Source organism: Gasterosteus aculeatus, chromosome 9 (genome assembly GCF_964276395.1).
Source record: "Gasterosteus aculeatus chromosome 9, fGasAcu3.hap1.1, whole genome shotgun sequence".
Classification (NCBI taxonomy): domain Eukaryota; kingdom Metazoa; phylum Chordata; class Actinopteri; order Perciformes; family Gasterosteidae; genus Gasterosteus; species Gasterosteus aculeatus.
The window spans coordinates 22,499,829-22,526,114 of record NC_135696.1 but is presented as its reverse complement, the minus strand read 5'-3'; the positions used below and the strand labels follow the sequence as shown (position 1 = coordinate 22,526,114).

The following is a 26,286-nucleotide window of genomic DNA, read 5'->3' as shown; positions in this document are numbered from 1 at the left end:
CTCCTCCATGGTGACCCCCCGTCCCCCTCTGACCCCCTCGCTTCCCCCGAAGAAGAGCGGCGTGGACAGCTCGGGCTACTCGTCCTCCGAAGGGCCGCGCAGGACGCCCCCGGCCCCCCGCAGGGGGAGCGTGGCCCCCATCGCCCAATACTGGGACAGAATGAGCCGGGCCTTCATTGGGCTAAAAGGTGTGTGTGTGTGTGTGTGTGTGTGTGTGTGTGTGTGTGTGTGTGTGTGTGTGTGTGTGTGTGTGTGTGTTTGTTTCCTCGGTTCCGTTCGTACTTTTAGACCTTTTGGCTTTTAGAGTCTCTGATGTGTAAGAAGAAACCTCCGGTTCTTCAGAGCGACGTTTCATGGTTTGGTTGTTAAAATGAACCTGCTGGTACTCACTGGTTTTCCGGCCCTGCTGGGGGATTTAATGAAGGTGGGCGGCTTTGTGCTTCCTCACAGCGGCTCCTGGTTCACTCAGCATCTGCACCAAGAAGGCCCTGCTGCTCCTCCTCCTCCTCCTCCTCCTCCTCCTCCTCCTCCTCCCGATGTGTAAGTCACCCACTCAGCAAGTTTAGGTCTGCAAGGTTTCTCAATCACATCTTTGATTAAATCTCTCACTAAGGAACAATAATATACTAAAGTTTACTATAATAAAGTAAAAGTATCACATTCGGTTTTTTGATGGTTCACTGAATTATTTATTTATTTGGACAGCTGATTATTCTGGATCCTTGTGTCCATGGTAACACGGGAGTGTTAGACTCCTCCCCCCTTAATGAGTCATCGTGTGCTGCTGTTTCCCTCCAGGTATTTGGCTCCGCCCCCCTTTTCTGACCTCCCGCTCGGCCGCCACAGAGACCAGGCCTCCACCCGACACCACACCTCCCCCACCCGTGGTGTGTGTGTGTGTGTGTGTGTGTGTGTGTGTGTGTGTGTGTGTGTGTGTGTTTTAACGATGGGATTAAGAGCAGAATTAATAGAATTGAATTAAATACTGAATGTTATTTAATTAGCCTTGTTGTTCCTGGAGGAGGTCAAAGGTCATCTAGAACCGTCGGCCATATTTTTAGGATGTAAAAGCACATTTATGTTTGTTACAGTTGACAGTATATTACGTTTACTGTAAACAAACTGCTTTACTGTGTGTATTTTTTTGGGATTATTTTCTGTTCAGCATCTTATTTGTTGACGGTTGCCCTGGAAACGAGTTTTTCTTCTCTCCCACTCCAGGATCCAGCTGTGGTGTCTGCTGCTGTGGAGGCGCGGCTTCGACTTCTTTTGGTGAACGTTGTTATTTCAGTTTATTGGGGGGGGGTTGTCGTGGTAACCGGGGTCTTCTCAGGGACCTCGTGGCACTAACGGTCCTCACCTTTGCCTCCAGGACTCGTCCCTGGTGTCCGCTGCTGTCGAACGAGTTTTGGTAAGAATCACATCTTCTATTAAAAACGTCAACGCACATTTTTGTGTGCTTGTTGTCATGGAAACGGGTCTCCTTGGTGACCTCTTTTGTCTCCCCTAGGACCCTAAAGTGTCCGCTGCTGTCGAAGCGAAGATGCAGCGACTTCTGGTAAGAAAACTTCTGCTAACTATTAAAAACCGCTCACTGGGGGTGTTGTCATGGAAACGGGGGTTTCTCAGCGACCGCCACAGCACTAAGACCCCCCTCTTCGTCTCCTCCAGGATCCCACCGTGTCCACTGCGGTCGAAGCGAAGATGCAGCGACTTCTGGTAAAAGTCCAAACTTGTCAGACGGTGGAGAGCGAACGTCGAAGTTGTGATGAGTGACGTGCACATCTGCTTGTTTCAGGAGGAGCAGCAGCTGAAGCAGGAAGTCTTCGTCTCTCAGGTGATTCAGTCTGTCCACGTTGTCTCTGTCTCTCCCCTCGCTGGAGACAGACGGGACTCCTTTAGCGCTTCTTACCTTCTGTTTCCCTTCCCTCCTCCTCTGGAGCGTAACGGTGAACATCTGGATCTTCTGTCCTTCTTTTCATTCATACTTCATATAAAACTATAAGTTTGCAGCTTTAGTCTAAGCCATAAGCCCCTCCCCCCGCCCCTCCCCCCCCTCAGATGCAGGAGCGCCTCCAGCTGGACGTTTCGGACACGAGGGCCCGGCTGGAGGCCGACCGGCTGCACCTGCAGCGGGAGGTGTCGGTTCTGGCCGAGCAGATGGCGGACCAGCGGACGGACAGCCGCTCCGCCGCCGCCGGCCTCGCCGTCAGGCTGCAGGCTGTGGAGGCGCAGAACGCCAAGGTGACGCCTGCTCCTGCAGCCTCCTTCCTTTGGGCTCGTCCGACCGCGAGTGTTGACTTCCTGTTTCTTGCAGCTGTCCGTCCAGGCGACGCCTCCTCCGGCCCCGTGTCCTGATGCCGGCAGCCCCGCTGCCCACGACCCCCTGACCCCGGAGCTCCGGCAGGCCGTGGAGAAGTGGCTCAGCGACCGCGTCAAGGTGGGAGGAGACGCGTCATTATGGTCCAATCAGAATCAATGTTAGTTTAAGCTTTAAGTCACATGTAGAATCTTTGATCGCGTCCTTTAGACAGACGGACTCCGCTCACACAACCTCTGCTCTGATCCTCCATCCGCTAGTTACTTTGTGTTTGTGTTTCAGCGACTTCTCTGTCACACAATCACAGCGGCGACGCACAACTGTAGAATCTCTGCTTTCTGGTGTGTGTGTTTCAAGCGTCCTCGCGTGTGTGTCTGTCAGCAGCAGGATGCTGGAGGAGGAAGCCGCTCACACTGTGAGCAGCCGATGGCCGACAAGATGGCCGACTTTGCTCTGGAGACTCAAGGTTGAGATTCTTGATATTCACCAGCATCACCGGCGTATTAGTGTCAGTGTGGAGTCCTCGTTGTTCTGTTGTGATGGCGGGGGTCCACCTGTCTGTGCAGGGGCCAGTGTGATCAGCACCAGGTGTTCAGAGACGTATCGCGTTCGCTCGGCGTGTGTCACGCTGTTTGGGTTCCCCCTCTGGTATCCGTCTGAAAGCCCCCGCACTGTCATTCAGGTAGTTTCCTCCCCTCCATGTATGGACATGCTTTAGGGCGGGGCTACACGCTGATTGACAGCTCTCCACCAGAGACGTACAAGGTCACTGGAGGCTCCAAAACCTCCTCAAACCAATGAGAGGCGTTACCATGACGACTGCCCCCCCCCCCCCCCCCCCTCCTCAGGGTCACCCGGTGCTGCTGCCGGGGAAGTGCTGGGCCTTCAGCGGCGCCCAGGGGACGCTGGTGATCTCGCTCTCTCACGCGGTCACGCTGACCCACGTCACGCTGGACCACCTGCCGCGCTACAACTCCCCCACCGGCCGCATAGACTCCGCCCCCAAAGACTTTGAGGTCTACGTGAGTGTCGGCGCTCCACAAAGGCTTCCTGAACACACGGCTGTCCGACGCAGTACGCTATTTTATTCACATCTGGAGACATGTGTCTGTGCCCCCCCCCCCCCCCCCCCCCCCCCGCAGGGCCTGAAGGACGACGTGGAGGACGGCACCCTGCTGGGGGCGTTCACCTACGACCAGCACGGAGGAGCCACGCAGACGTTCCAGCTGCCGGTGAGTCGCCGCGCCGCTTCCTGTCCTCCGGGTCGCCGCTGACCCCCGCTGACCCCCCCGCTGACCCCCCCGCGTTTGTCCCCTCAGGGCCCCGGCGGCGTGCTGCACCGCTGCGTGGAGCTGCGCGTTCTGTCCAACTGGGGCCACGTGGAGTACACGTGCCTCTACCGCTTCCGCGTGCACGGGCGCATCGCCGCCACGTGACGAGGCGGGAAGTACATTAAAGGCGGCGTGACAGCGTGGGCTCACTCCTCATTCAGCCATTGCCACGTCGCTGCTTAGTGTGTCTGCGTTGTGTCACTTTGACTGCAGTCGCACAATCACACAAAGCAGCACGCAGCGTTTTTATGCTCAGCTGTTACTTGTTTACCTGCAAACATCCTGTCCGGGTTCCACATCTGGAAGCTGCTCTTTGCTTCAGTCTGTCGTCGTCCTCCTCTTTGTTTCTTCACTTCAACAAAGACGCCGAGATTATTAAGTTTAATCGATCGAATCTCAAGAATCCGACAATCGCTTCAACGCTGCAGCGACGGGAATCATGGGAGTGAATAAATATACAAAATGAAGATTAAATAAACTGACAGCATGAAATGATTGTTTTGGTCATGTGACACAAAGCAGCTCCTTAAGTCTTAACAATAAATGAACCAACATTAATAATAATGATAGTATGATGACATCATAATGATCATAATTTAACTTCTTAATACCAGTCCAGTGTTAAGTGCTGTGCGTCATGGCACAATTTAATATATATATATATATATATATATATATTAGTATATACTTGGTCCCGTTCTTGTATTTGATATTGTAGAAGCATCTTTTCCTATTTGGATATTTAGTTGTTTGCGTTAATAATCCTTCACACGGTCAAAGCCGTCGGATTTCTTCCCTTTTCAGGAAGTTTGATTACTTGAATGTTCGTTGTGTGACTGTGTGCTTTTACAGATCATACAGATTAGGAATTATTTATTATATATATATATATATATATATATATATATATAAAATCTTTGTATTTAAACTGCTGATCGTAGTGAGAGATTCAGTCCTGATCATGTGACACATCGGATTATGATCATAAAATGAAATAGAAATCTGCTCTTGAGGTGAGAAAAGAGTTCAAATGTGTGTAATAACCTTTAGTATAATGTTTGATGTCTGAGGTTTAATATCTTTACTTTGTCTCCTCCAAAAAGGATGATTGAGTCACTCATTAAATACAACTTGTTGCTCCTTCATTTGTTCTGTAAAGTCCAGTTTAACAACGTTTTTACGGAGAAGATTCAGTCAGAAGATTCATTCAGGATGAAACTCCAGATGTTGCTGTTGTGTCTCTGCTCCTCCGTCAGTGGACACGATGACTTTGTCTCCGTCCACGGACCGAGGAGACCTGAAGAAGCCGGTGGAACCATCTCCCAAAGAGATGTTCGGCCACGTTAGTGTGAAGGTACATTTCTCTCTTTATTATGCAAAGAAAAAGAATTATGATATAAACTGTCGGTGTTTAATGGTGGAAACAGACACGAGCGCCCAGTCGAACCACCAATAGAAACTCCTGGTTCATTCAGCGGCGTAAGCCCCGCCCACTTCCTACAAACTCGCATCGCAAAGATTTTGTTTTGCAGCCGAGAATTTTAGTTTCATGAGCAAAACTAACAAATAATTTATTCTCTGTTTATATATATTTACTTACAAACTTCAACAGTTTATTTTGCATAATAAAGACACAAATCTACCTTCATACGTGAGGGAGAATTCATGGTGAGGTGTTTTGAATTTGGATTTAGAAGAAATGCTTGAATCTGAAGCCAAATAAAACCATTTTAGTGGATCCAATTTTTATAATCCATTTTCTTTTTTCAAGCCTTTTTTAATTCGGTGAAATGTCTCCATCCAGAGGCCTCTGAGAACGTTCCATTTGCTGAGAGACTAGTGAGAACATGTTATAATCCAAGTGTTTCACACATACGTCCCACCCACAGTAACATTAATAACCTTTATATGTAATTGAGCCTTAAACACAAAAGTCACGATCACCTGAGAATTCATTGGTCAGAAGAGTTTTGATGTTTTTGTTTTGAATCAACAGGTGATTACACGGGTGATTATAACAGGTGGTTATAGCAGGTGATTATTACAAGTGATTATAACAGGTGGTTATAACATGTGATTACAACAGTGATTATAACAAGTGATTACAGCAGTGATTATAACGGGTGATTATAACAGGCGATTATTACAAGTGATTATAACAGGTGGTTATAGCAGGTGATTATACCAGGTGATAAAAGGTGATTATAACATGTGCTAACAGCCGACTATAACAGGTGATTATAACAGGATATTATTACAGGTGGTTATAACAGGTGATTATTACAAGTGATTATAACAGGTGGTTATAGCAGGTGATTATACCAGGTGATAAAAGGTGATTTTAACATGTGCTAACAGCCGACTATAACAGGTGATTATAACAGGATATTATTACAGGTGATTATAACAGGAGGCGTAAATCTCCTGAGCGTCTGGCTCCTTCTGAACAAACCGTTAATCAGCTGCACACTTCCAGTCCAATCAAACCTTCCTCTACTTCTAGTTCAGTTCATTATTTTAGTGGTCAAGTACATTTGGGGTTATGTGTTTCCATTTTTAAAGATGGAGACCTTTTACTCATAAAATCCATGTTATTTCTGCTCTTTGTCCTTTAATCCCATGAAGAAAGACTTGATAAGTGATCAGTATTTCTTAAAGCCAATTTATTGGATTTCAATGAAATCACACACACAAGTAATGTAGCAGCACAGCTATAATTAAAGCATCATGAATATTCTGCTACAAGCCACTAATTCTGATGGTTTAAGGCAAGTTTAACACATTTCAGCAACAATGAAAGTCAAAGTTCTCTACCAATGCAATTAAGAATAAAAGAACATTTAAAATAAAAACAGTGATTCAAGAGCAAAGAGAATGAAATAAAAAGTACAGTTTTAACTTTGTAAAGACCTCAGATAATAACTTGTGGTACTGAAGGGAAATGTGTCCACTGGTTCCTGTCTCCGTCCAGGTGAGTCTCCCTCTGGTTTCACTGCATCTGAAGAAGATCACATGAAGTTATTCCTCAGAAACGGAAGCAGGAAGTTGTTTTGAGTTGCAGCAGACTGACACCTGGCTGACCTTCACACCTGGTCCTCCTGCTCCTCTGGGTCTTCTCTCTGTGCTGCCATGTCTGAGAGGTCCTCATACTCAGGATGAAGGTCCATCTGATGGAGAGACGATGAGAGTCAAAGGCCTCAGAGAAGCAGTTCAGATACAACCGACCCTCGGCTAAGCCCCTCCCCCAACGCACACTGTACATTCCTACGTTAGCAACCGTAACTAGGGACCAGAGGCCTTTAGAGGGTTGATGTCACTTATGGATTAAACATGTGGAAGACTGAATCCATCAACGACCAATAAAAACTCCTTTGTTTGCTCCGAGGTAAGATGCTAATGACGTTAGCTAGCTTAGCATTCAATTCATTTTATTTTGTAGAGCCCAAAATCGCAGATTACAAATTAGCCTCAGAGGGCTTTACAGCCTGAACACATACGACATCCTCGGCCCTGAAACCCTCCATCGGCACAGAGAAACTCCCCAAACAATGAAAAAACTCTTCCAAGAGGGAAAAAGGGAAGAAACCTCAGTGAGAAGATCAGAGGAGGATCCGTCTCCTGATGGACAGACTACAACGATGTCATGTGTACAGAATGAACAATGTATAATACATGAGACTATATGACAGGAAGGATGAATATAAATTATTCTCATTAATGTGTGACGTGTGAGATCCTTGTTTGTTCCTGGTGTGAAACAACAAGTACAACTAGAAACGTTTGCAAGACCTTTAGTTGTTGTGGCTTAAAAGCATCCCAACAAATATTAAAGAAAGGACTAAAGCTCATATGAAGCATTCCAACAATATCATTAAGCCTGCAGGAGAACATGCAGTGTGGTTTGTTGCAGCAAGACTCTCTACGATGACCCTTTGGTGAGTTCTGTCTCTGAGGACAAATGTCTCACCTCCACAGCCTCTCTGGACTCATGTGGTTCAGTGGTGGAGCTCACAGCTTTCTTCTTCCTGCATTCAGTCATAAAACAAACAGATACACAAATAGAGTCAACAAATATACCTTTATATTCACTATTAAAGGACCTTTTCAAAGTAAAAGCTCAGTGAGGATGAGTTCTAGTTGTTTTACCTCGTCCACAGACAAAAGAGAAGCAGAACAATCAGCATCACAGAGACCAGAGTCCACCTGGTGATGTGAATTATCCTTGTTGTTCCATCAACAGCTGGAGACACACAGTTATTAGACAAACAGCACGTTACCTCATCAGAAGGACTTGATTCATGGATAAACGTGCAGGAGATGCTGTTTGTTGATCAGACGATTCCTGTCATGGAGAAACTCACCAGACTCAGTAATCAGAAGTAAGGTGGAGTTACTACGTCCCATCTCGTTCTGGGCTTCACAGTAATAATTCCCACTGTGTTCAGCTGTGAAGTCAGTGATGGTGAAGATCTGTCCTGATGCTCGTGGTGAGTCTTCATGCTCCTTGTACCAGGTGTAGCTAGCTGCTGGGTTAGCATCAGTGCTACAGGTCAGAGTCACTGAATCGCCCTCCAGCATCTCAGCAGAGGGACTCACTGACACAGAGGGACGCTGTGGACCATCTGGAGGAGACGTGTCAACATATTGTTACAAGTTAGAGTTCAATAAATAGACGTTGATAACAAAACACTACCTCAGTAGTGATTATGTTGCTTTTAAAAAGGTTGTTTCACTCACATTTCACGTTGATAGAGATGAAGTCAGACGTCTTCCTCCCCAGCTGGTTCTCAGCTGTACAGGAATAATTTCCAGAGTCAGAGGACTGGATGGAGCTGAAGACCAGCTGAGGTTCTTTACTGAGAAGACGAGGGTCTGACGTTCCATCCTGCTTGTACCAGGTGTAGCTAGCTGCTGGGTTAGCATCAGCGCTACAGGTCAGAGTCACTGAATCGCCCTCCAGCATCTCAGCAGAGGGACTCGCTGACACAGAGGGACGCTGTGGACCATCTGGAGGAGACGTGAATAAACATACTAAGAGGTTAGAAGATGTTAGCGTAGATAGTTGATCATTTGAATGAATACTTGTGTGTCTTTCTCTCAGACTATCTCTAGTATTCATCACAGCAGCTGTCACAGGTGAGACTCCTGCTGGTGTAAAGTGACAATAAGCAGCCTTTAATCCTTTGTAATGTTCATATCTCCACACATTCTTCTCTTTAGATGCTGCTTGTGTCCTTAGCTGAGTCTGTCCTCTCACTTCTAGTTGTTGTAGGAGTTATTGATTGTTTCCTCCACCAGCTGACACGTCACTTCTACTTATGTTCTGGAATAATTCACTTGAGTCTTTATGAAAATCACATTATTCTGTCTGCTGATAGTTTATATTTGTGTTTCTATTAATAAGAGAATGACATAAATAAAGATCTGTGTCTCCTTTAACATTTAGACTCCAGTGTGTTTACAGCTGTGATTAGAATCATATTGTTGTGTCAGTGTGTGAGTGACTCTTCTACACGTAGACTGCAGGGGCCAGGGATTGAACCAGCAACCCTCTGGTCAGTGGACCACGGCTCCACCTCCTGAGGAACGTTGTGCTTCATCTTTTTGATGCCTCTAGTTTACATGCAGCGGTCTGGTGCCTCCATGTGAGATGTTGTTGAAGCTCCACAGGCCGACACAGTGGAGTGAACTTACACACTGCAGGAGAATCTTCACCAGAAGATCCAATTAAATAACAGGAATATCTGTCTGTAGAACCAGAGGAGACTGGAAGAGAAGATCCTGTCTCGATGATCTCTCCATTCTTGTACCAGACGTATTCAGGATGATCAGGCAGAACACAGCTGCTGTGACACGTCAGCTCCAACCAGGTAGAATCTGATCTTCTCACCTTCACCTGGAGACCTGAATCTGTGAATATTATTTAATAAAGTGTCAACATTCACAGAAGACATTTATACTCTAGTTTTCTAGATGTTGAACATTTGTAGATGATTAATATGTGAATTAAAATGTTACCTGTGACACACAAAGTGACTCCAGGTGAACCAGTATATTTCTCTCCTGGTTTGTTTGTCATCAATGTGAGTTTGTACTCAGCTGAGTCGCTCTCTCTCAGGTCTTTGATGATCAGATAACAAGTCTTACTATAACATCTGTCCGTCACACGGCCTGAATACTCAGAGTCTGTTGTCAGATCCACAGGTTCACCATCTTTCTCTTTAGTGAACCAGAATCTGTTCTTTATATCATAGTAACGTATTCCAGGTGTGTGTGTGTAGTCACAGATTATATCCACTGTTGATCCTTTTGCAGCACAGATGTCAGTCTTGAGGTAATTCACTCCCCATCCATCCTGACTCTGTATCACTGTAACACAGCACATCAGGAACCACAGTCACACTCAGAACAACATCACAGGACACACTCTCATTGGTAGTTTACTGAAGAGAAAAGATATTATGAGAAATATGAAAATCATTGAGTTTATAGAAAGTAATGAAAGAGTCCACGATGTCCACATGGACTCTGCAGCTGGAAGGAACAGCGACGTATTGAACCTGTGGACCTGAAAAAGCTCAAGTTGAAGTATTAGAAGGGTTTGGTTGATGAGAAGAAGAGTGTCTTTGCTCTGTGCTCTTCTGTCTGTGGTCAGTCTGCTGCAGAGTGGAGATGGAAACTGTAGAGAAATGCAGAACTCTGAGGGGAACGATACTGTGAAATATAGATCACACCTCACTGATGGGAAGGTGTTTAACACATAAAACCACAGAATGTGACTTTCCAGCATCCGGCAGTGAAGCAACTATCTGTGACACGGATCAAAGTTACGAAATGTCCCAAAAATCCTTCAAGAAGAAGAACAAACGTCCTCAGAGTGAAAAACGGCCTCTTAATGCAAAGAAACGCTGCTGAGCGGTTAGAGGACGTTCAACAGGGACAAATCCTTCAGAGCGTTTCTCCCTTGTTAATGTTTAGTCACTAATTGTGTTTCATGACATCAGACCTGTGTATTAACTGAAAACATGGGGTCCGATCAGTAAATGCAAATGCGCACAGAGAAATTGTTTTTCACGGAGATTAAATGTTGGTTAAAGAGTTGCCAAAACTACCATCAATGCTGCCAACATAACCGGGACCCCAATTTGAACCTTTCACAATAAGATGTCCCGCTTCAACACCGCCAAATTACACAATAAAAGAGCTTTCATCGTCGCCCGAGTCTTCTTCTTTCTCTCATCAAATTAACTTTGCTGCAGTAGTTAGACTTGTACATTTCTGAATATATTCATGAGATTTGACACTTAGATTCGTTGACATGTGGGAATGAACATTATTAACATTTTCGAGGTGATCAACAAAGCGTAATAACGGAAACAGCGTGAAGGGCGTGTGTCCAGGCCTCCGCAATTCACATCACGCGTCATTTATCTGACGCTTTTATCCAAAGCCACTTACAATCAGAACATTTCAACCATAAGGACACAAACTCAGAAGAACAAGAAACAAGAAAGTGTGATTTCATCAAATAAGCTGATGTACAACTCGCTGTAGATAAGAACCATTATAAGTCCAATGTGCTACAAATACATTCACAAACAAATGAGTATAAATCGCAATTTATTCACGTGTGTCCTGGAATGCATTTGTAAATCGAATATATTTGTGAATCTTTCTCTTTGCATTGCATGTGAATCTTTCTGTGTGCATTTGCAACTATTGACACCGATCGGACGCCATAAAAACACAGCTCCCTGTGTGTGTGTGAGGTGTGTAACGGCCTCACAATATAAATGTAGAAGTACAGTACCTTGTACAGAGAGAAGGAAGACGACTAATCCACCGGCTGATGGACTCATAGCTGCTCCTCTGTGTTCAATCAGCAGATCAGAAACTCTTTATTCAGTAAGTCACCAGAAACACGTCTACATTAAAGAGGAGGCCGATGTCTCTGAGGTCAGCTCGTCTCTTCTGGAGTTGGTAACAAGCTGCTGTTCAACACCCAGCAGAGCTTCCTTCCTCTTTCCGTCATTAGTGTGCATGAGCTGCAGAACAAGAAGCTGCTTTAATGTTAACGTCTTACTTCTGCTACAAGGAAACATCATAAAAGTGTTGTTAATATGTGAAGATCATCTTGATGAACCTGTAAGCAGCATAAACGTCTCTTCATTCTCTGTAATAATTCACATTAAGTGAAAGGCTGCAGTGTGACGTCCTCCTGTTAACATGTAGATAAATATGTCCTCTCTGCAGCTCTTCATACGTCTTCCTCACATTCACTGCAGGACACAAACAACACAAACAAGCTGTCAACTCACACAAATGTTGCTTTATTCATTTAATGTTCACACATTTCCATTACAATATGAAAGTGTCTGTTGAGGACAGTGTGTAGTGTTTAGTGACATCTAGTGGTGAGGTTGCAGACTGCAGACTCCTCCCTTTAAGTCCTTCAGGTAACGTGGAGATGAACAAAGGCTCTCAGGAGCCGGTGAAGAGGACCTGCTTTCGGTGAACATATGAAGCGCTCCTTCACACAAAAAGAGGTTTCTTAGTGATGAGCATCACATTTCAGTTAGATCAGCGGTTCCCAAACTCCAGAACGCCGCGGCCCACTTTGAAATCTGAAAATCTTTGGCGGCCCAAACCTTTAATCACAACTCTGATCAAAACATGAACTAGAGATGATTAAATGACCTTAAGAATTTAACCCATTTAACCGTTTTCTCCGGAGCTCACGTGCCGTGTTTTCCGCACAATAAGGCGCATCAGATCCTGCAGTCAGACGTTTAGCGTCGGGGCGGGTGGATGGCGGGTGGATGGCGGGTGGATGGCGGGTGGATGGGGGGAGGTGGAGACGGTGCTTTCAGGGTCCGATCGATGCCGCCGCCCCCCTCGCCATCCACGCCTTAAATCTCCGGCTGCTTTTAGAATAACTTATTTCCCCGTTAAGACGGTTCAGCTCCTGTAGAGAAAAGGGCGCCGTCTCTCGCTCTTTAATCTCATGAAGTGCTCGGCGAGAACGACAGCTTCGTTTCTCCGACGCGCCCTGAAAGCAGCTCCGTATCCCGCTCAGCGTCTCGCCGTCGTAGACGAGCTTTGGCGTGTTTGGCAGAGTGAACAACCAGTACGGATCAACCGATCAACCAATTGATCCGTGTAGAAGAATCCGGATTATAAGGCACTGTCGTTTTGTGAGGAAGTTAAAGGCTCTTAAATGCGCCTTGGAGTCCGGACAACGCGGTATATTGACTTTAATACTACAAGAGGGCGCCGCGTTTGTTGAACAACGACAGGCGGACAAGAGGAGCCGTTTGGAGCGAGAGCCTTATTGTTTTATTAATCTGTCCGTTTAAATTGTTTGTGCTTCATCAACTAATGTTTCAAATAACTAATGTGCCGCATCATAGATATTTTTATATTATTCAAACTTTTCAAAATTGAAAATTAAAAACATTTTATTTATTTATTGTAAATGACCTCTCGCGGCCCACCTGCAGTACCTTCGCGGCCCACCAGGTGCCTCACTGGACCCGTGTTCAGAGGTGTCAAAAGCCCGTCGCGACAGGACAGGCAAACCAAGCAATTGCTCGGGGCCCCGAGCTGGCCAGGGGCCCCGAGACAACGACTGGTTAAGAGTCAAATGCAACGACAAACTGCGTGAGCGCCCCTTGATCGTCAATGCAGTAAAGTGCAATGACACGTTATCGGGATCCCCCCTCGAGGGGCCCCTCGTGGTGTCACAACAACCGGGAGTTTTTCGCGCGTCATTGACTTAGGAGGCTGTGATTGGACAACGGAACTGGAGCTGTCACGGTCGGGACAAATCAAAAATGCCCATAATTCGGGATGTCCCGCGTAATACGGGACGGTTGGCAACCCGAGCCCGGCATCATGAAGCGGAGTTACGCTTCAGGAAGCAAAAAAAGAAGAAAAAGGAAGTTTTACATGTTTGTGAGAACTGAAAAAAAACTAATGTGAGTGTGAGTGTGTTTTTAAGTATGTTGGATTTAGTTATTGTGCACTTTTTTGATGTATATTTGATTTTATGGTAGTGTGCAAATGTTAAATTGTTAAATTTCATGCACATTATGTTTATACACTGTAAACCCTTTTTTATTTTAAACTTTATGGCTGTGCTGTGGTTCCTGTAGGTTTTGCATGCGTGCAGCGGGGGTTTGGGGGGGCCTCCATGTCCATTTTGCTTGGGGCCCCCAAATTCCTTCAAACGGCCCTGGTCAAAAGTATTTACATACGTTACTCAAGTAGAAGTATAGATACTAGGGTTTAAAAGTATCAACTCAAGCTTTTTATTTAAGTAAAAGTATAAAAGTACCGGTTTCAAAACTACTTAAATTATAAAACTAAAAGTAATTTAAGGCGGAACAAATTCCATTAAACTCCTAATGTGTAACCTGAACACAGAACATGTCAGTCCGGTACAACATATCGGACGGTGCCTTCAGATCACGTCACCTGCCATTCGGATGATGGAACATGGCGATATTCAGAGAGGCTGAAACAACAGAGGGACGAATGTATCGACCCGCGTGCTGCAGAACCTAAACCGATGAAACCAGAACCCGTTTTCCAGTGACGGCTTAATGACACGAGTCGGAGGACGGACACACAGGTTGTTCCCATTGATCAGGTCACGGGTGTCAAACTCATTTCAGGTTCGGGCCAGATACCGCCCACTTCGACCGAACGCGGGCCAGACTATTACAATCATAGGGAGGCGTGGCGCTGACGATCCGACCGGCGGTGGGGGTATGTGGTGGCGGGCGGGGTTTGGCTCAGCTGCAGAGGGGACGGAGAAGGGAGTGGCTCGGGGAACGGTGCCCGGGGGAGGCATTATTGGCCTCAGGTGGGATTAATCAGTGCGTGTGTTTCGTACTTAAGAAGGAGAGATCCGGCGAGTGTGAGAGCGAGCCAGGCGAGGAAGCCGGAGCCGCACGGCTAAATAAAAGATTGTTTATTGAAAACATCCTGCTGCATCCTCGTCATTCCGGGACCCCCATAGGACCAACACGTCACAGAGACCATTTACTCATAAAATACATTTTATTTCTGCTCTTTGTCCTTTAATCCCATGAAGAAAGACTTGATAAGTGATCAGTATTTCTTAAAGCCAATTTATTGGATTTCAATGAAATCACACACACAAGTAATGTAGCAGCACAGCTATAATTAAAGCATCATGAATATTCTGCTACAAGCCACTAATTCTGATGGTTTAAGGCAAGTTTAACAGTAAAACACATTTCAGCAACAATGAAAGTCAAAGTTCTCTACCAATGCAATTAAGAATAAAAGAACATTTAACATAAAAACAGTGATTCAAGAGCAAAGAGAATGAAATAAAAACTACAGTTTTAACTTTGTAAAGACCTCAGATAATAACTTGTGGTAATGAAGGGAAATGTGTCCACTGGTTCCTGTCTCCGTCCAGGTGAGTCTCCCTCTGGTTTCACTGCATCTGAAGAAGATCACATGAAGTTATTCCTCAGAAACGGAAGCAGGAAGTTGTTTTGAGTTGCAGCAGACTGACACCTGGCTGACCTTCACACCTGGTCCTCCTGCTCCTCTGGGTCTTCTCTCTGTGCTGCCATGTCTGAGAGGTCCTCATACTCAGGATGAAGGTCCATCTGATGGAGAGACGATGAGAGTCAAAGGCCTCAGAGAAGCAGTTCAGATACAACCGACCCTCGGCTAAGCCCCTCCCCCAACGCACACTGTACATTCCTACGTTAGCAACCGTAACTAGGGACCAGAGGCCTTTAGAGGGTTGATGTCACTTATGGATTAAACATGTGGAAGACTGAATCCATCAACGACCAATAAAAACTCCTTTGTTTGCTCCGAGGTAAGATGCTAATGACGTTAGCTAGCTTAGCATTCAATTCATTTTATTTTGTAGAGCCCAAAATCGCAGATTACAAATTAGCCTCAGAGGGCTTTACAGCCTGAACACATACGACATCCTCGGCCCTGAAACCCTCCATCGGCACAGAGAAACTCCCCAAACAATGAAAAAACTCTTCCAAGAGGGAAAAAGGGAAGAAACCTCAGTGAGAAGATCAGAGGAGGATCCGTCTCCTGATGGACAGACTACAACGATGTCATGTGTACAGAATGAACAATGTATAATACATGAGACTATATGACAGGAAGGATGAATATAAATTATTCTCATTAATGTGTGATGTGTGAGATCCTTGTTTGTTGCTGGTGTGAAACAACAAGTACAACTAGAAACGTTTGCAAGACCTTTAGTTGTTGTGGCTTAAAAGCATCCCAACAAATATTAAAGAAAGGACTAAAGCTCATATGAAGCATTCCAACAATAACATTAAGCCTGCAGGAGAACATGCAGTGTGGTTTGTTGCAGCAAGACTCTCTACGATGACCCTTTGGTGAGTTCTGTCTCTGAGGACAAATGTCTCACCTCCACAGCCTCTCTGGACTCATGTGGTTCAGTGGTGGAGCTCACAGCTTTCTTCTTCCTGCATTCAGTCATAAAACAAACAGATACACAAATAGAGTCAACAAATAAACCTTTATCTTCACTATTGAAGGACCTTTTCAAAGTAAAAGCTCAGTGAGGATGAGTTCTAGTTGTTTTACCTCGTCCACAGACAGAAGACAAGCAGAAGAATCAGCATCACAGAGACCAGAGTCCACCTGGTGATGTGAATTATCCTTGTTGTTCTACCAACAGCTGGAGACACACAGTTATTAGACAAACAGCACGTTACCTCATCAGAAGGACTTGATTCATGGATAAACGTGCAGGAGATGCTGTTTGTTGATCAGACGATTCCTGTCATGGAGAAACTCACCAGACTCAGTAATCAGAAGTAAGGTGGAGTTACTACGTCCCATCTCGTTCTGGGCTTCACAGTAATAATTCCCACTGTGTTCAGCTGTGAAGTCAGTGATGGTGAAGATCTGTCCTGATGCTCGTGGTGAGTCTTCATGCTCCTTGTACCAGGTGTAGTTAGCTGCTGGGTTAGCATCAGTGCTACAGGTCAGAGTCACTGAATCGCCCTCCAGCATCTCAGCAGAGGGACTCACTGACACAGAGGGACGCTGTGGACCATCTGGAGGAGACGTGTCAACATATTGTTACAAGTTAGAGTTCAATAAATAGACGTTAATAACAAAACACTACCTCCGTAGTGATTATGTTGCTTTTAAAAAGGTTGTTTCACTCACATTTCACATCGATAGAGATGAAGTCAGACGTCTTCCTCCCCAGCTGGTTCTCAGCTGTACAGGAATAATTTCCAGAGTCAGAGGACTGGATGGAGCTGAAGACCAGCTGAGGTTCTTCACTGAGAAGACGAGGGTCTGACGTTCCATCCTCTTTGTACCAGGTGTAGCTAGCTGCTGGGTTAGCATCAGCGCTACAGGTCAGAGTCACTGAATCGCCCTCCAGCATCTCAGCAGAGGGACTCACTGACACAGAGGGACGCTGTGGACCATCTGGTGGAGACGTGAATAAACATACTAAGAGGTTAGAAGATGTTAGCGTAGATAGTTGATCATTTGAATGAATACTTGTGTGTCTTTCTCTCAGACTATCTCTAGTATTCATCACAGCAGCTGTCACAGGTGAGACTCCTGCTGGTGTAAAGTGACAATAAGCAGCCTTTAATCCTTTGTAATGTTCATATCTCCACACATTCTTCTCTTTAGATGCTGCTTGTGTCCTTAGCTCAGTCTGTCCTCTCACTTCTAGTTGTTGTAGGAGTTATTGATTGTTTCCTCCACCAGCTGACACGTCACTTCTACTTATGTTCTGGAATAATTCACTTGAGTCTTTATGAAAATCACATTATTCTGTCTGCTGATGGTTTATATTTGTGTTTCTATTAATAAGAGAATGACATAAATAAAGATCTGTGTCTCCTTTAACATTTAGACTCCAGTGTGTTTACAGCTGTGATTAGAATCATATTGTTGTGTCAGTGTGTGAGTGACTCTTCTACACGTAGACTGCAGGGGCCGGGGATTGAACCAGCAACCCTCTGGTCAGTGGACCACGGCTCCACCTCCTGAGGAACGTTGTGCTTCATCTTTTTGATGCCTCTAGTTTACATGCAGCGGTCTGGTGCCTCCATGTGAGATGTTGTTGAAGCTCCACAGGCCGACACAGTGGAGTGAACTTACACACTGCAGGAGAATCTTCACCAGAAGATCCAATTAAATAACAGGAATATCTGTCTGTAGAACCAGAGGAGACTAGAAGAGAAGATCCTGTCTCGATGTTCTCTTCATTCTTGTACCAGACGTATTCAGCACGATCAGACAGAACACAGCTGCTGTGACACGTCAGCTCCAACCAGGTAGAATCTGATCTTCTCACCTGCACCTGGAGACCTGAATCTGTGAATATTATTTATTAAAGTGTCAACATTCACAGAAGACATTTATACTCTAGTTTTCTAGATGTTGAACATTTGTAGATGATTAATATGTGAATTAAAATGTTACCTGTGACAGACAAAGTGACTCCAGGTGAACCAGTATATTTCTCTCCTGGTTTGTTTGTCATGAATGTGAATTTGTACTCAGCTGAGTCGCTCTCTCTCACGTCTCTGATGATCAGATAACAAGTCTTACTATAACTGTCAGGATTCCACCCTCATCCCGTCCAACGTCGCCTCCCACTCAATTCCATTCTCCTCCCTCTCATTCAATCACCCGGTCTCCTGAATACTAATCACCTTCACCTGAGCCTAATCACCAGCACTCCTTTATAACCCAACATGCATCACTCACCCGTTGTCTGATCACGTCATTCCATGACTACAGACTCTTCGAGCTCACTTCCGTGTCTTCCCAGATACCCTCCTGAGCTTCCTGAAACTCCACGCGTCATCACCAGCTGTTCACCATCTCCATCGGCGTCTTCATCCAGAGCAAGCCGGACTCCTCGCCTTTCAGCTAAGACTCTCCATTCCCCCGTGTCTTACAACCTACTTTCCTCTCGACGTCTGTAACAATAAAGCTGCATTGGAAACTCACCCCTCTGTTCCGTGTTTCAATACCTGACAGAAGATCAGACCACAATATGCAACGCTCTACGGATGCGCGAGAGGATCCACCGCTACCTATTCCCCCGGCTTCAGCTCCTCTGGCAGCGGAGTCCCTCCCGCGTACACCCGCAGCTTTGTTCTCTGCCTCTTCGAGTCCCATGGCCCGGCCCGCGCCCTACTCCGGTGAGGCGGAGGATTGCAGTGGGTTTCTCTTACAGACATCTCTATACTTCACCATGAATGAACATCAATTCTGTGGCGATCCTGCTCGGGTGGCCTTCCTCATATCACTGTTGTCCGGCCCCGCTCTTCAATGGGCTCAAGCCTTGTGGCATTCCGATTCTCCGGTAATTAAATCTCTCCCTGATTTTCTCCGTCACTTTAAAGAGGTGTTTGGCCAAACAGTGGCTTCTTTATCTGTTCACGATCAATTGTTCCAACTTCAACAAGGGAATTCTTCCGTGAACGCCTACGCTCTTCGCTTCCGCACCCTCGCCGCAGCTAGTGGATGGAACGAGCCCGCGTTAATCACCGCATTCCGCCAGGGGTTAAACCCGACGGTTCGTCAGCTGATTGTGGTGTATGATGATGTCATGGGCATCGAAAATCTCATCCAGAAAACCATTCGAGTTGCACAACTACTCACTGCTTGCGATCGGCCCACACACATGAGACCTTCCCCGCTGCCGGCAACAGACTCCTCCCCGGCCTCTCCTCCGGCTCCAATTCCTATGGAAGTCGACGCCTCTCATCTCTCCCCTTCTGAGCGCCAGCGACGAATGCAACAACATCTATGTTTATACTGTGCTTCTGACCAGCATATGCTCAGCAACTGCCCCGTTCGACCTCCGCGCCTAGCAGTGAGTTCAATTACTGTAACCCCTCCAGTAGAACATCTAGTGAAAACACGAGTACATCTCCTAACCCATAAACTGTGTATTCCAGCGCAAGCCCTCATCGATTCAGGCTCCGCGGGGAACTTCATCTCCTTCACCTGCCTTCAGAAGATGAATCTCAGCAGAAAACGACTAGATCACGATCTCTCTATTAACACCATCCAAGGCAAACCGCTAGGCCGAGGTCGTATCCGTTACTGCTCCCCCGTAATCACTCTTCAAATAGGATGTCTGCATTCTGAGAAAATTTCCTTTATGGTGCTGGAGGAGTCTACCGCTGAACTCATCCTGGGACGACCCTGGTTGATCCAACATCAACCCGTACTCTGCTGGAAAACCGGCGAAATCCTCCGATGGGGTAATGACTGTCACCACTCCTGTTTGAAATCTGTTAAGAAAATCTCTTCTTCCTCTTCCTCGCCAGACGTCTCCGAGGCCGCGGTTCCTGTGTTATCTGCAGTTGAAACCGGCCCCCAGACCCACGTCCAAGGTGAAATTCCAGTGGAGTACCGGACGTTCCAGGACGTCTTCAGTAAAGCACTGGCAACCAAGTTACCACCTCATCGGCCAGGGGACTGTGCAATTGACCTGCTACCCGGAGCTACACTTCCTAAGGGCCGAATATATCCCTTGTCCATCCCGGAACAAAGGGCCATGGAGGAGTATGTGGCAGAGGCATTACAGCAAGAGTTCATACGTCCATCCATCTCCCCGGCCGCCTCAAGCTTTTTCTTCGTGGCTAAGAAGGACGGGGGCTTGCGGCCCTGCATTGACTATCGTCACCTGAATTCACAAACCATCAAATTCCGCTATCCCCTTCCTCTGGTCCCTGCCGCTCTGGAACAGCTACGTGGCGCCCGCCTCTTTTCCAAGCTAGACCTGAGAAGTGCCTACAATCTGATACGAATCCGTCATGGCGATGAATGGAAGACTGCCTTCGTGACCCCCTCAGGCCACTACGAGTATCAGGTAATGCCGTTCGGCTTATCCAACGCTCCTGCCGTCTTCCAGAGCTACATGAACGAAGTTCTCCGGCCCTTCCTCAACCGGTTTGTCATTGTGTACATCGACGACATACTAATCTATTCTTCTTCCAGATCTGAGCATCATAATCATGTCCTTCAAGTACTACGAAAGCTACGAGAACACCAACTATACCTCAAATTGGAGAAGTGCGAGTTCCACACTTCAACCGTCCAGTTCCTGGGATACATCATCAGCCAAGAGGGAATCCAAATGGACCCGAGGAAGGTAGACGCCATTCAGGACTGGCCCATGCCAGCCACCATTAAAGAACTCCAGCGCTTCCTAGGATTTGCAAATTTCTACAGACGTTTCATCCAGAACTACAGTCACCTCAGCTCTCCCCTCACATCTGCTCTGAAGGGCCGGCCCAAGTCCCTGTCCTTGACACCCGCAGCCATGGAAGCATTCCAACAACTAAAGGACTCTTTCTCCTCAGCACCTGTTTTAGCTCATCCCAACCCAGAACTTCCGTTCATCGTGGAAGTTGATGCTTCATCTACTGGTGTAGGAGCAGTACTGTCTCAGCGGCAGGGCGAACCCCCCATACTCCATCCATGCGCCTTCTTCTCCAGGAAACTTGCCCCGGCGGAGCAGAATTATGATATTGGAAACCGTGAGCTACTCGCCATCAAGCTAGCCCTTGAGGAATGGAGACACTGGCTGGAGGGGGCTAATCACCAGTTTGAGGTAATTACTGACCACAGAAACCTTGAATACCTTCGTGAAACTAAAAGACTGAATCCAAGACAAGCCCGCTGGGCTCTCTTCTTCACCCGCTTCGACTTCACGGTATCATATCGCCCTGGAAGTAAGAATTGCAGAGCAGATGCCCTCTCCCGAATCCATCATGCTTCCTCGGACGAGGCCGAACCGGTTCCTATCCTCCCTCCAGCTCTCTTCATTAGTCCGATCATCTGGGACCTTGACGACCAGATCAATCAGGAAAACCTTCTCCATCCTGCTCCGCCGGGAGGGCCAGACGGGAGCAAATTCGTCCCTGAACACCTGAGAATCCCCCTTCTGGACTCGGCCCACTCTGTTCCGGGCACTGGACATCCGGGTAGCAAGCGGACCCTCTCACTCCTCCGTCAACGGTACTGGTGGCCCACCATCTCGGAGGACGTCGCAAGGTTCGTCAAAGGATGTTCAGTCTGTGCCATCGTCAATACCCCGAGGAGACTGCCTGAGGGAAAATTATTGCCTCTACCGATTCCGCGTCGTCCATGGTCCCACATCGGAATCGATTTCATGACCGACCTTCCTCCTTCTGATGGTTTCACGTGTGTACTAGTAGTGGTGGATCGTTTCTCAAAGGGCTGCAAGTTAATCCCGCTAGCTGGCCTCCCTACTGCACTCGTGACCGCAGAAGCCCTCTTCCATAATGTCTTCCGGAACTTCGGAATTCCAGAAGACATAGTCTCGGACAGGGGACCCCAGTTCATCTCCAGAGTCTGGCGTGCCTTCTTCCGGCTCCTCGGGGTAACTGTCAGTCTATCTTCAGGATACCATCCACAGACTAATGGCCAAACTGAACGCAAGATCCAAGAGATTAGTCGATATCTGCGGACCTACTGCCACCAGTACCAGGACAGCTGGAACCAATACCTCCCCTGGGCGGAATATGCCCAAAATTCCCTGCGACAGTCCACCACCGGGCTCACCCCTTTTCAATGCATACTGGGATACCAGCCACCTCTCTTCCCCTGGTCGGGTGAGCCCTCAGAGGTTCCAGCTGTCGACTTCTGGTTCCATCAGAGCGAGGGGGTATGGGACTCAGCTCACGTTCAACTCCAACAGGCAGTCAGAAGGCACAAAACACAAGCTGACCGTCGAAGACTAAAAACTCCTATTTATCAACCAGGACAGAAGGTTTGGCTCTCTTCTAGAGATATTCGACTCAGACTGCCCTGTCGTAAACTGAATCCTCGGTTCATTGGACCATTCCCCATCGAGAGACAGTTGAACGAAGTCACCTACAGACTCAAGCTACCCCGACAGTATCGTATATCTCCCTCGTTTCATGTTTCGCTGTTAAAACCCTTCATTGAACCGGTCTCCCCTTGTCCCTCAGATGACCCCTCGGTGGATGTACCTCCTCCTCCGGTGCCTGTGGAGGATGAACCCATCTATGGGATCCGGACCATCTTGGACTCTCGGCGGCGAGGTCCCCGACTGGAGTACCTCATCGACTGGGAGGATTACGGACCTGAGGAACGATGCTGGGTACTTCGTGATGACGTCCTAGATCCGACGCTCCTCTCTCAGTTTCACGAGGAACATCCGGATCGTCCTGCACCCAGAGGTCGGGGTAGACCTCGTCGCCGACAACATCCTTCGCAGGCGTCAAGAGCCGCCTCGGGAGGAGGGGGTACTGTCAGGATTCCACCCTCATCCCGTCCAACGTCGCCTCCCACTCAATTCCATTCTCCTCCCTCTCATTCAATCACCCGGTCTCCTGAATACTAATCACCTTCACCTGAGCCTAATCACCAGCACTCCTTTATAACCCAACATGCATCACTCACCCGTTGTCTGATCACGTCATTCCATGACTACAGACTCTTCGAGCTCACTTCCGTGTCTTCCCAGATACCCTCCTGAGCTTCCTGAAACTCCACGCGTCATCACCAGCTGTTCACCATCTCCATCGGCGTCTTCATCCAGAGCAAGCCGGACTCCTCGCCTTTCAGCTAAGACTCTCCATTCCCCCGTGTCTTACAACCTACTTTCCTCTCGACGTCTGTAACAATAAAGCTGCATTGGAAACTCACCCCTCTGTTCCGTGTTTCAATACCTGACAATAACATCTGTCCGTCACACGGCCTGAATACTCAGAGTCTGTTCTCAGATCCACAGGTTCACCATCTTTCTCTTTAGTGAACCAGAATCTGTCCTTTATATCATAGTAATATATTCCAGGTGGGTGTGTGATGTCACAGATTATATTCACTGTTGATCCTTTTGCAGCACAGACGTCAGTCTTGAAGTAATCCACTCTCCATCCATTCTGACTCTGTATCACTGTAACACAGCACATCAGGAACCACAGTCACACTCAGAACAACATCACAGGACACACTCTCATTGGTAGTTTACTGAAGAGAAAAGATATTATGAGAAATATGAAAATCATTGAGTTTATAGAAAGTAATGAAAGAGTCCACGATGTCCACATGGACTCTGCAGCTGGAAGGAACAGCGACGTATTGAACCTGTGGACCTGAAAAAGCTCAAGTTGAAGTATTAGAAGGGTTTGGTTGATGAGAAGAAGAGTGTCTTTGCTCTGTGCTCTTCTGTCTGTGGTCAGTCTGCTGCAGAGTGGAGATGGAAACTGTAGAGAAATGCAGAACTCTGAGGGGAACGATACTGTGACATATAGATCACACCTCACTGATGACTCAGCGCTCAGCATCCGGCTGTCAATCAACTATCTGTGACACGGATCAAAGTTACGAAATGTCCCAAAAATCCTTCAAGAAGAAGAACAAACGTCCTCAGAGTGAAAAACGGCCTCTTAATGCAAAGAAACGCTGCTGAGCGGTTAGAGGACGTTCAACAGGGACAAATCCTTCAGAGCGTTTCTCCCTTGTTAATGTTTAGTCACTAATTGTGTTTCATGACATCAGACCTGTGTATTAACTGAAAACATGGGGTCCGATCAGTAAATGCAAATGCGCACAGAGAAATTGTTTTTCACGGAGATTAAATGTTGGTTAAAGAGTTGCCAAAACTACCATCAATGCTGCCAACATAACCGGGACCCCAATTTGAACCTTTCACAATAAGATGTCCCGCTTCAACACCGCCAAATTACACAATAAAAGAGCTTTCATCGTCGCCCGAGTCTTCTTCTTTCTCTCATCAAATTAACTTTGCTGCAGTAGTTAGACTTGTACATTTCTGAATATATTCATGAGATTTGACACTTAGATTTGTTGACATGTAGGAATGAACATTATTAACATTTTAGAGGTGATCAACAAAGCGTAATAACGGAAACAGCGTGAAGGGCGTGTGTCCAGGCCTCCGCAATTCACATCACGCGTCATTTATCTGACGCTTTTATCCAAAGCCACTTACAATCAGAACATTTCAACCATAAGGACACAAACTCAGAAGAACAAGAAACAAGAAAGTGTGATTTCATCAAATAAGCTGATGTACAACTCGCTGTAGATAAGAACCATTATAAGTCCAATGTGCTACAAATACATTCACAAACAAATGAGTATAAATCGCAATTTATTCACGTGTGTCCTGGAATGCATTTGTAAATCGAATATATTTGTGAATCTTTCTCTTTGCATTGCATGTGAATCTTTCTGTGTGCATTTGCAACTATTGACACCGATCGGACGCCATAAAAACACAGCTCCCTGTGTGTGTGTGAGGTGTGTAACGGCCTCACAATATAAATGTAGAAGTACAGTACCTTGTACAGAGAGAAGGAAGACGACTAATCCACCGGCTGATGGACTCATAGCTGCTCCTCTGTGTTCAATCAGCAGATCAGAAACTCTTTATTCAGTAAGTCACCAGAAACACGTCTACATTAAAGAGGAGGCCGATGTCTCTGAGGTCAGCTCGTCTCTTCTGGAGTTGGTAACAAGCTGCTGTTCAACACCCAGCAGAGCTTCCTTCCTCTTTCCGTCATTAGTGTGCATGAGCTGCAGAACAAGAAGCTGCTTTAATGTTAACGTCTTACTTCTGCTACAAGGAAACATCATAAAAGTGTTGTTAATATGTGAAGATCATCTTGATGAACCTGTAAGCAGCATAAACGTCTCTTCATTCTCTGTAATAATTCACATTAAGTGAAAGGCTGCAGTGTGACGTCCTCCTGTTAACATGTAGATAAATATGTCCTCTCTGCAGCTCTTCATACGTCTTCCTCACATTCACTGCAGGACACAAACAACACAAACAAGCTGTCAACTCACACAAATGTTGCTTTATTCATTTAATGTTCACACATTTCCATTACAATATGAAAGTGTCTGTTGAGGACAGTGTGTAGTGTTTAGTGACATCTAGTGGTGAGGTTGCAGACTGCAGACTCCTCCCTTTAAGTCCTTCAGGTAACGTGGAGATGAACAAAGGCTCTCAGGAGCCGGTGAAGAGGACCTGCTTTCGGTGAACATATGAAGCGCTCCTTCACACAAAAAGAGGTTTCTTAGTGATGAGCATCACATTTCAGTTAGATCAGCGGTTCCCAAACTCCAGAACGCCGCGGCCCACTTTGAAATCTGAAAATCTTTGGCGGCCCAAACCTTTAATCACAACTCTGATCAAAACATGAACTAGAGATGATTAAATGACCTTAAGAATTTAACCCATTTAACCGTTTTCTCCGGAGCTCACGTGCCGTGTTTTCCGCACAATAAGGCGCATCAGATCCTGCAGTCAGACGTTTAGCGTCGGGGCGGGTGGATGGCGGGTGGATGGCGGGTGGATGGCGGGTGGATGGGGGGAGGTGGAGACGGTGCTTTCAGGGTCCGATCGATGCCGCCGCCCCCCTCGCCATCCACGCCTTAAATCTCCGGCTGCTTTTAGAATAACTTATTTCCCCGTTAAGACGGTTCAGCTCCTGTAGAGAAAAGGGCGCCGTCTCTCGCTCTTTAATCTCATGAAGTGCTCGGAGAGAACGACAGCTTCGTTTCTCCGACGCG

The 26,286-nt window shown here is 46.6% G+C and overlaps 2 protein-coding genes and 1 long non-coding RNA gene across 19 annotated transcripts in view; 2 read left to right on the top strand and 1 right to left on the bottom strand.

Annotated features, from left to right (window-relative positions):
• Nucleotides 1-5,389, top strand: part of LOC144383114 (uncharacterized) — a 10,624-nt gene extending 5,235 nt beyond the window's left edge. For 5 of the 10 annotated variants that reach the window (XM_078079918.1, XM_078079920.1, XM_078079919.1 and 2 more), the window contains exons 4-18: nt 1-188; nt 451-540; nt 799-887; nt 1,222-1,272; nt 1,373-1,411; nt 1,511-1,558; nt 1,672-1,719; nt 1,799-1,837; nt 2,062-2,244; nt 2,318-2,440; nt 2,705-2,786; nt 2,887-3,002; nt 3,169-3,342; nt 3,463-3,552; nt 3,640-5,389. The exon at nt 1-188 is cut by the window's left edge and continues 55 nt beyond it. In XM_078079918.1, the coding sequence (XP_077936044.1) occupies nt 1-188; nt 451-540; nt 799-887; nt 1,222-1,272; nt 1,373-1,411; nt 1,511-1,558; nt 1,672-1,719; nt 1,799-1,837; nt 2,062-2,244; nt 2,318-2,440; nt 2,705-2,786; nt 2,887-3,002; nt 3,169-3,342; nt 3,463-3,552; nt 3,640-3,756 (1,477 nt within the window). In that variant the 3' untranslated portion in view covers nt 3,757-5,389. Of the gene's footprint in view, nt 189-450; nt 541-798; nt 888-1,221; nt 1,273-1,372; nt 1,412-1,510; nt 1,559-1,671; nt 1,720-1,798; nt 1,838-2,061; nt 2,245-2,317; nt 2,441-2,701; nt 2,787-2,886; nt 3,003-3,168; nt 3,343-3,462; nt 3,553-3,639 lie in introns of all 10 variants that reach the window. The other 5 variants (XM_078079913.1, XM_078079914.1, XM_078079915.1 and 2 more) reach the window with 1 other exon arrangement.
• Nucleotides 5,390-6,299: 910 nt separating this feature from the next.
• LOC120813222 (B-cell receptor CD22-like) lies at nt 6,300-25,284 on the bottom strand. Of its 8 annotated transcripts, none has more exons than XM_078079926.1 (9): nt 18,151-18,294; nt 17,827-18,036; nt 16,870-17,139; nt 8,389-8,658; nt 8,013-8,273; nt 7,798-7,891; nt 7,619-7,676; nt 6,733-6,818; nt 6,300-6,649 (listed from the first exon to the last, which is right to left on the bottom strand). In XM_078079926.1, the coding sequence occupies exons 1-8, from the start codon at nt 18,209-18,211 to the stop codon at nt 6,735-6,737; spliced, it is 1,308 nt and encodes a 435-aa protein (XP_077936052.1). In that variant the 5' UTR covers nt 18,212-18,294; the 3' UTR covers nt 6,300-6,649; nt 6,733-6,734. The 8 variants fall into 8 exon arrangements, with proteins under 8 accessions (XP_077936052.1, XP_077936051.1, XP_077936049.1 ...); XM_078079925.1 differs by having other exon boundaries at nt 17,827-18,042; nt 18,151-18,280; XM_078079923.1 differs by lacking the exons at nt 16,870-17,139; nt 17,827-18,036; nt 18,151-18,294 and adding exons at nt 9,346-9,561; nt 9,670-10,020; nt 11,462-11,696.
• Nucleotides 18,934-23,387, top strand: LOC144383117 (uncharacterized). The gene is made up of 2 exons (XR_013450564.1): nt 18,934-19,042; nt 23,207-23,387. It is a non-coding gene; the product is annotated as an uncharacterized LOC144383117 (long non-coding RNA).
• Nucleotides 25,285-26,286: the final 1,002 nt, after the last annotated feature.

Bases quoted from the DNA above. Each gene is read 5' to 3' on its own strand.
- LOC120813222 (XM_078079923.1), bottom strand. From the start codon at position 11,510: ATGAGTCCATCAGCCGGTGGATTAGTCGTCTTCCTTCTCTCTGTACAA. The intron at 9,562-9,669 runs GTAACATTTTAA...TAATATTCACAG, and splicing joins AGTCACTTTGTGTGTCACAG to ATTCAGGTCTCCAGGTGAAG. The intron at 7,892-8,012 runs GTGAGTTTCTCC...GTGTGTCTCCAG, and splicing joins ACTTCTGATTACTGAGTCTG to CTGTTGATGGAACAACAAGG.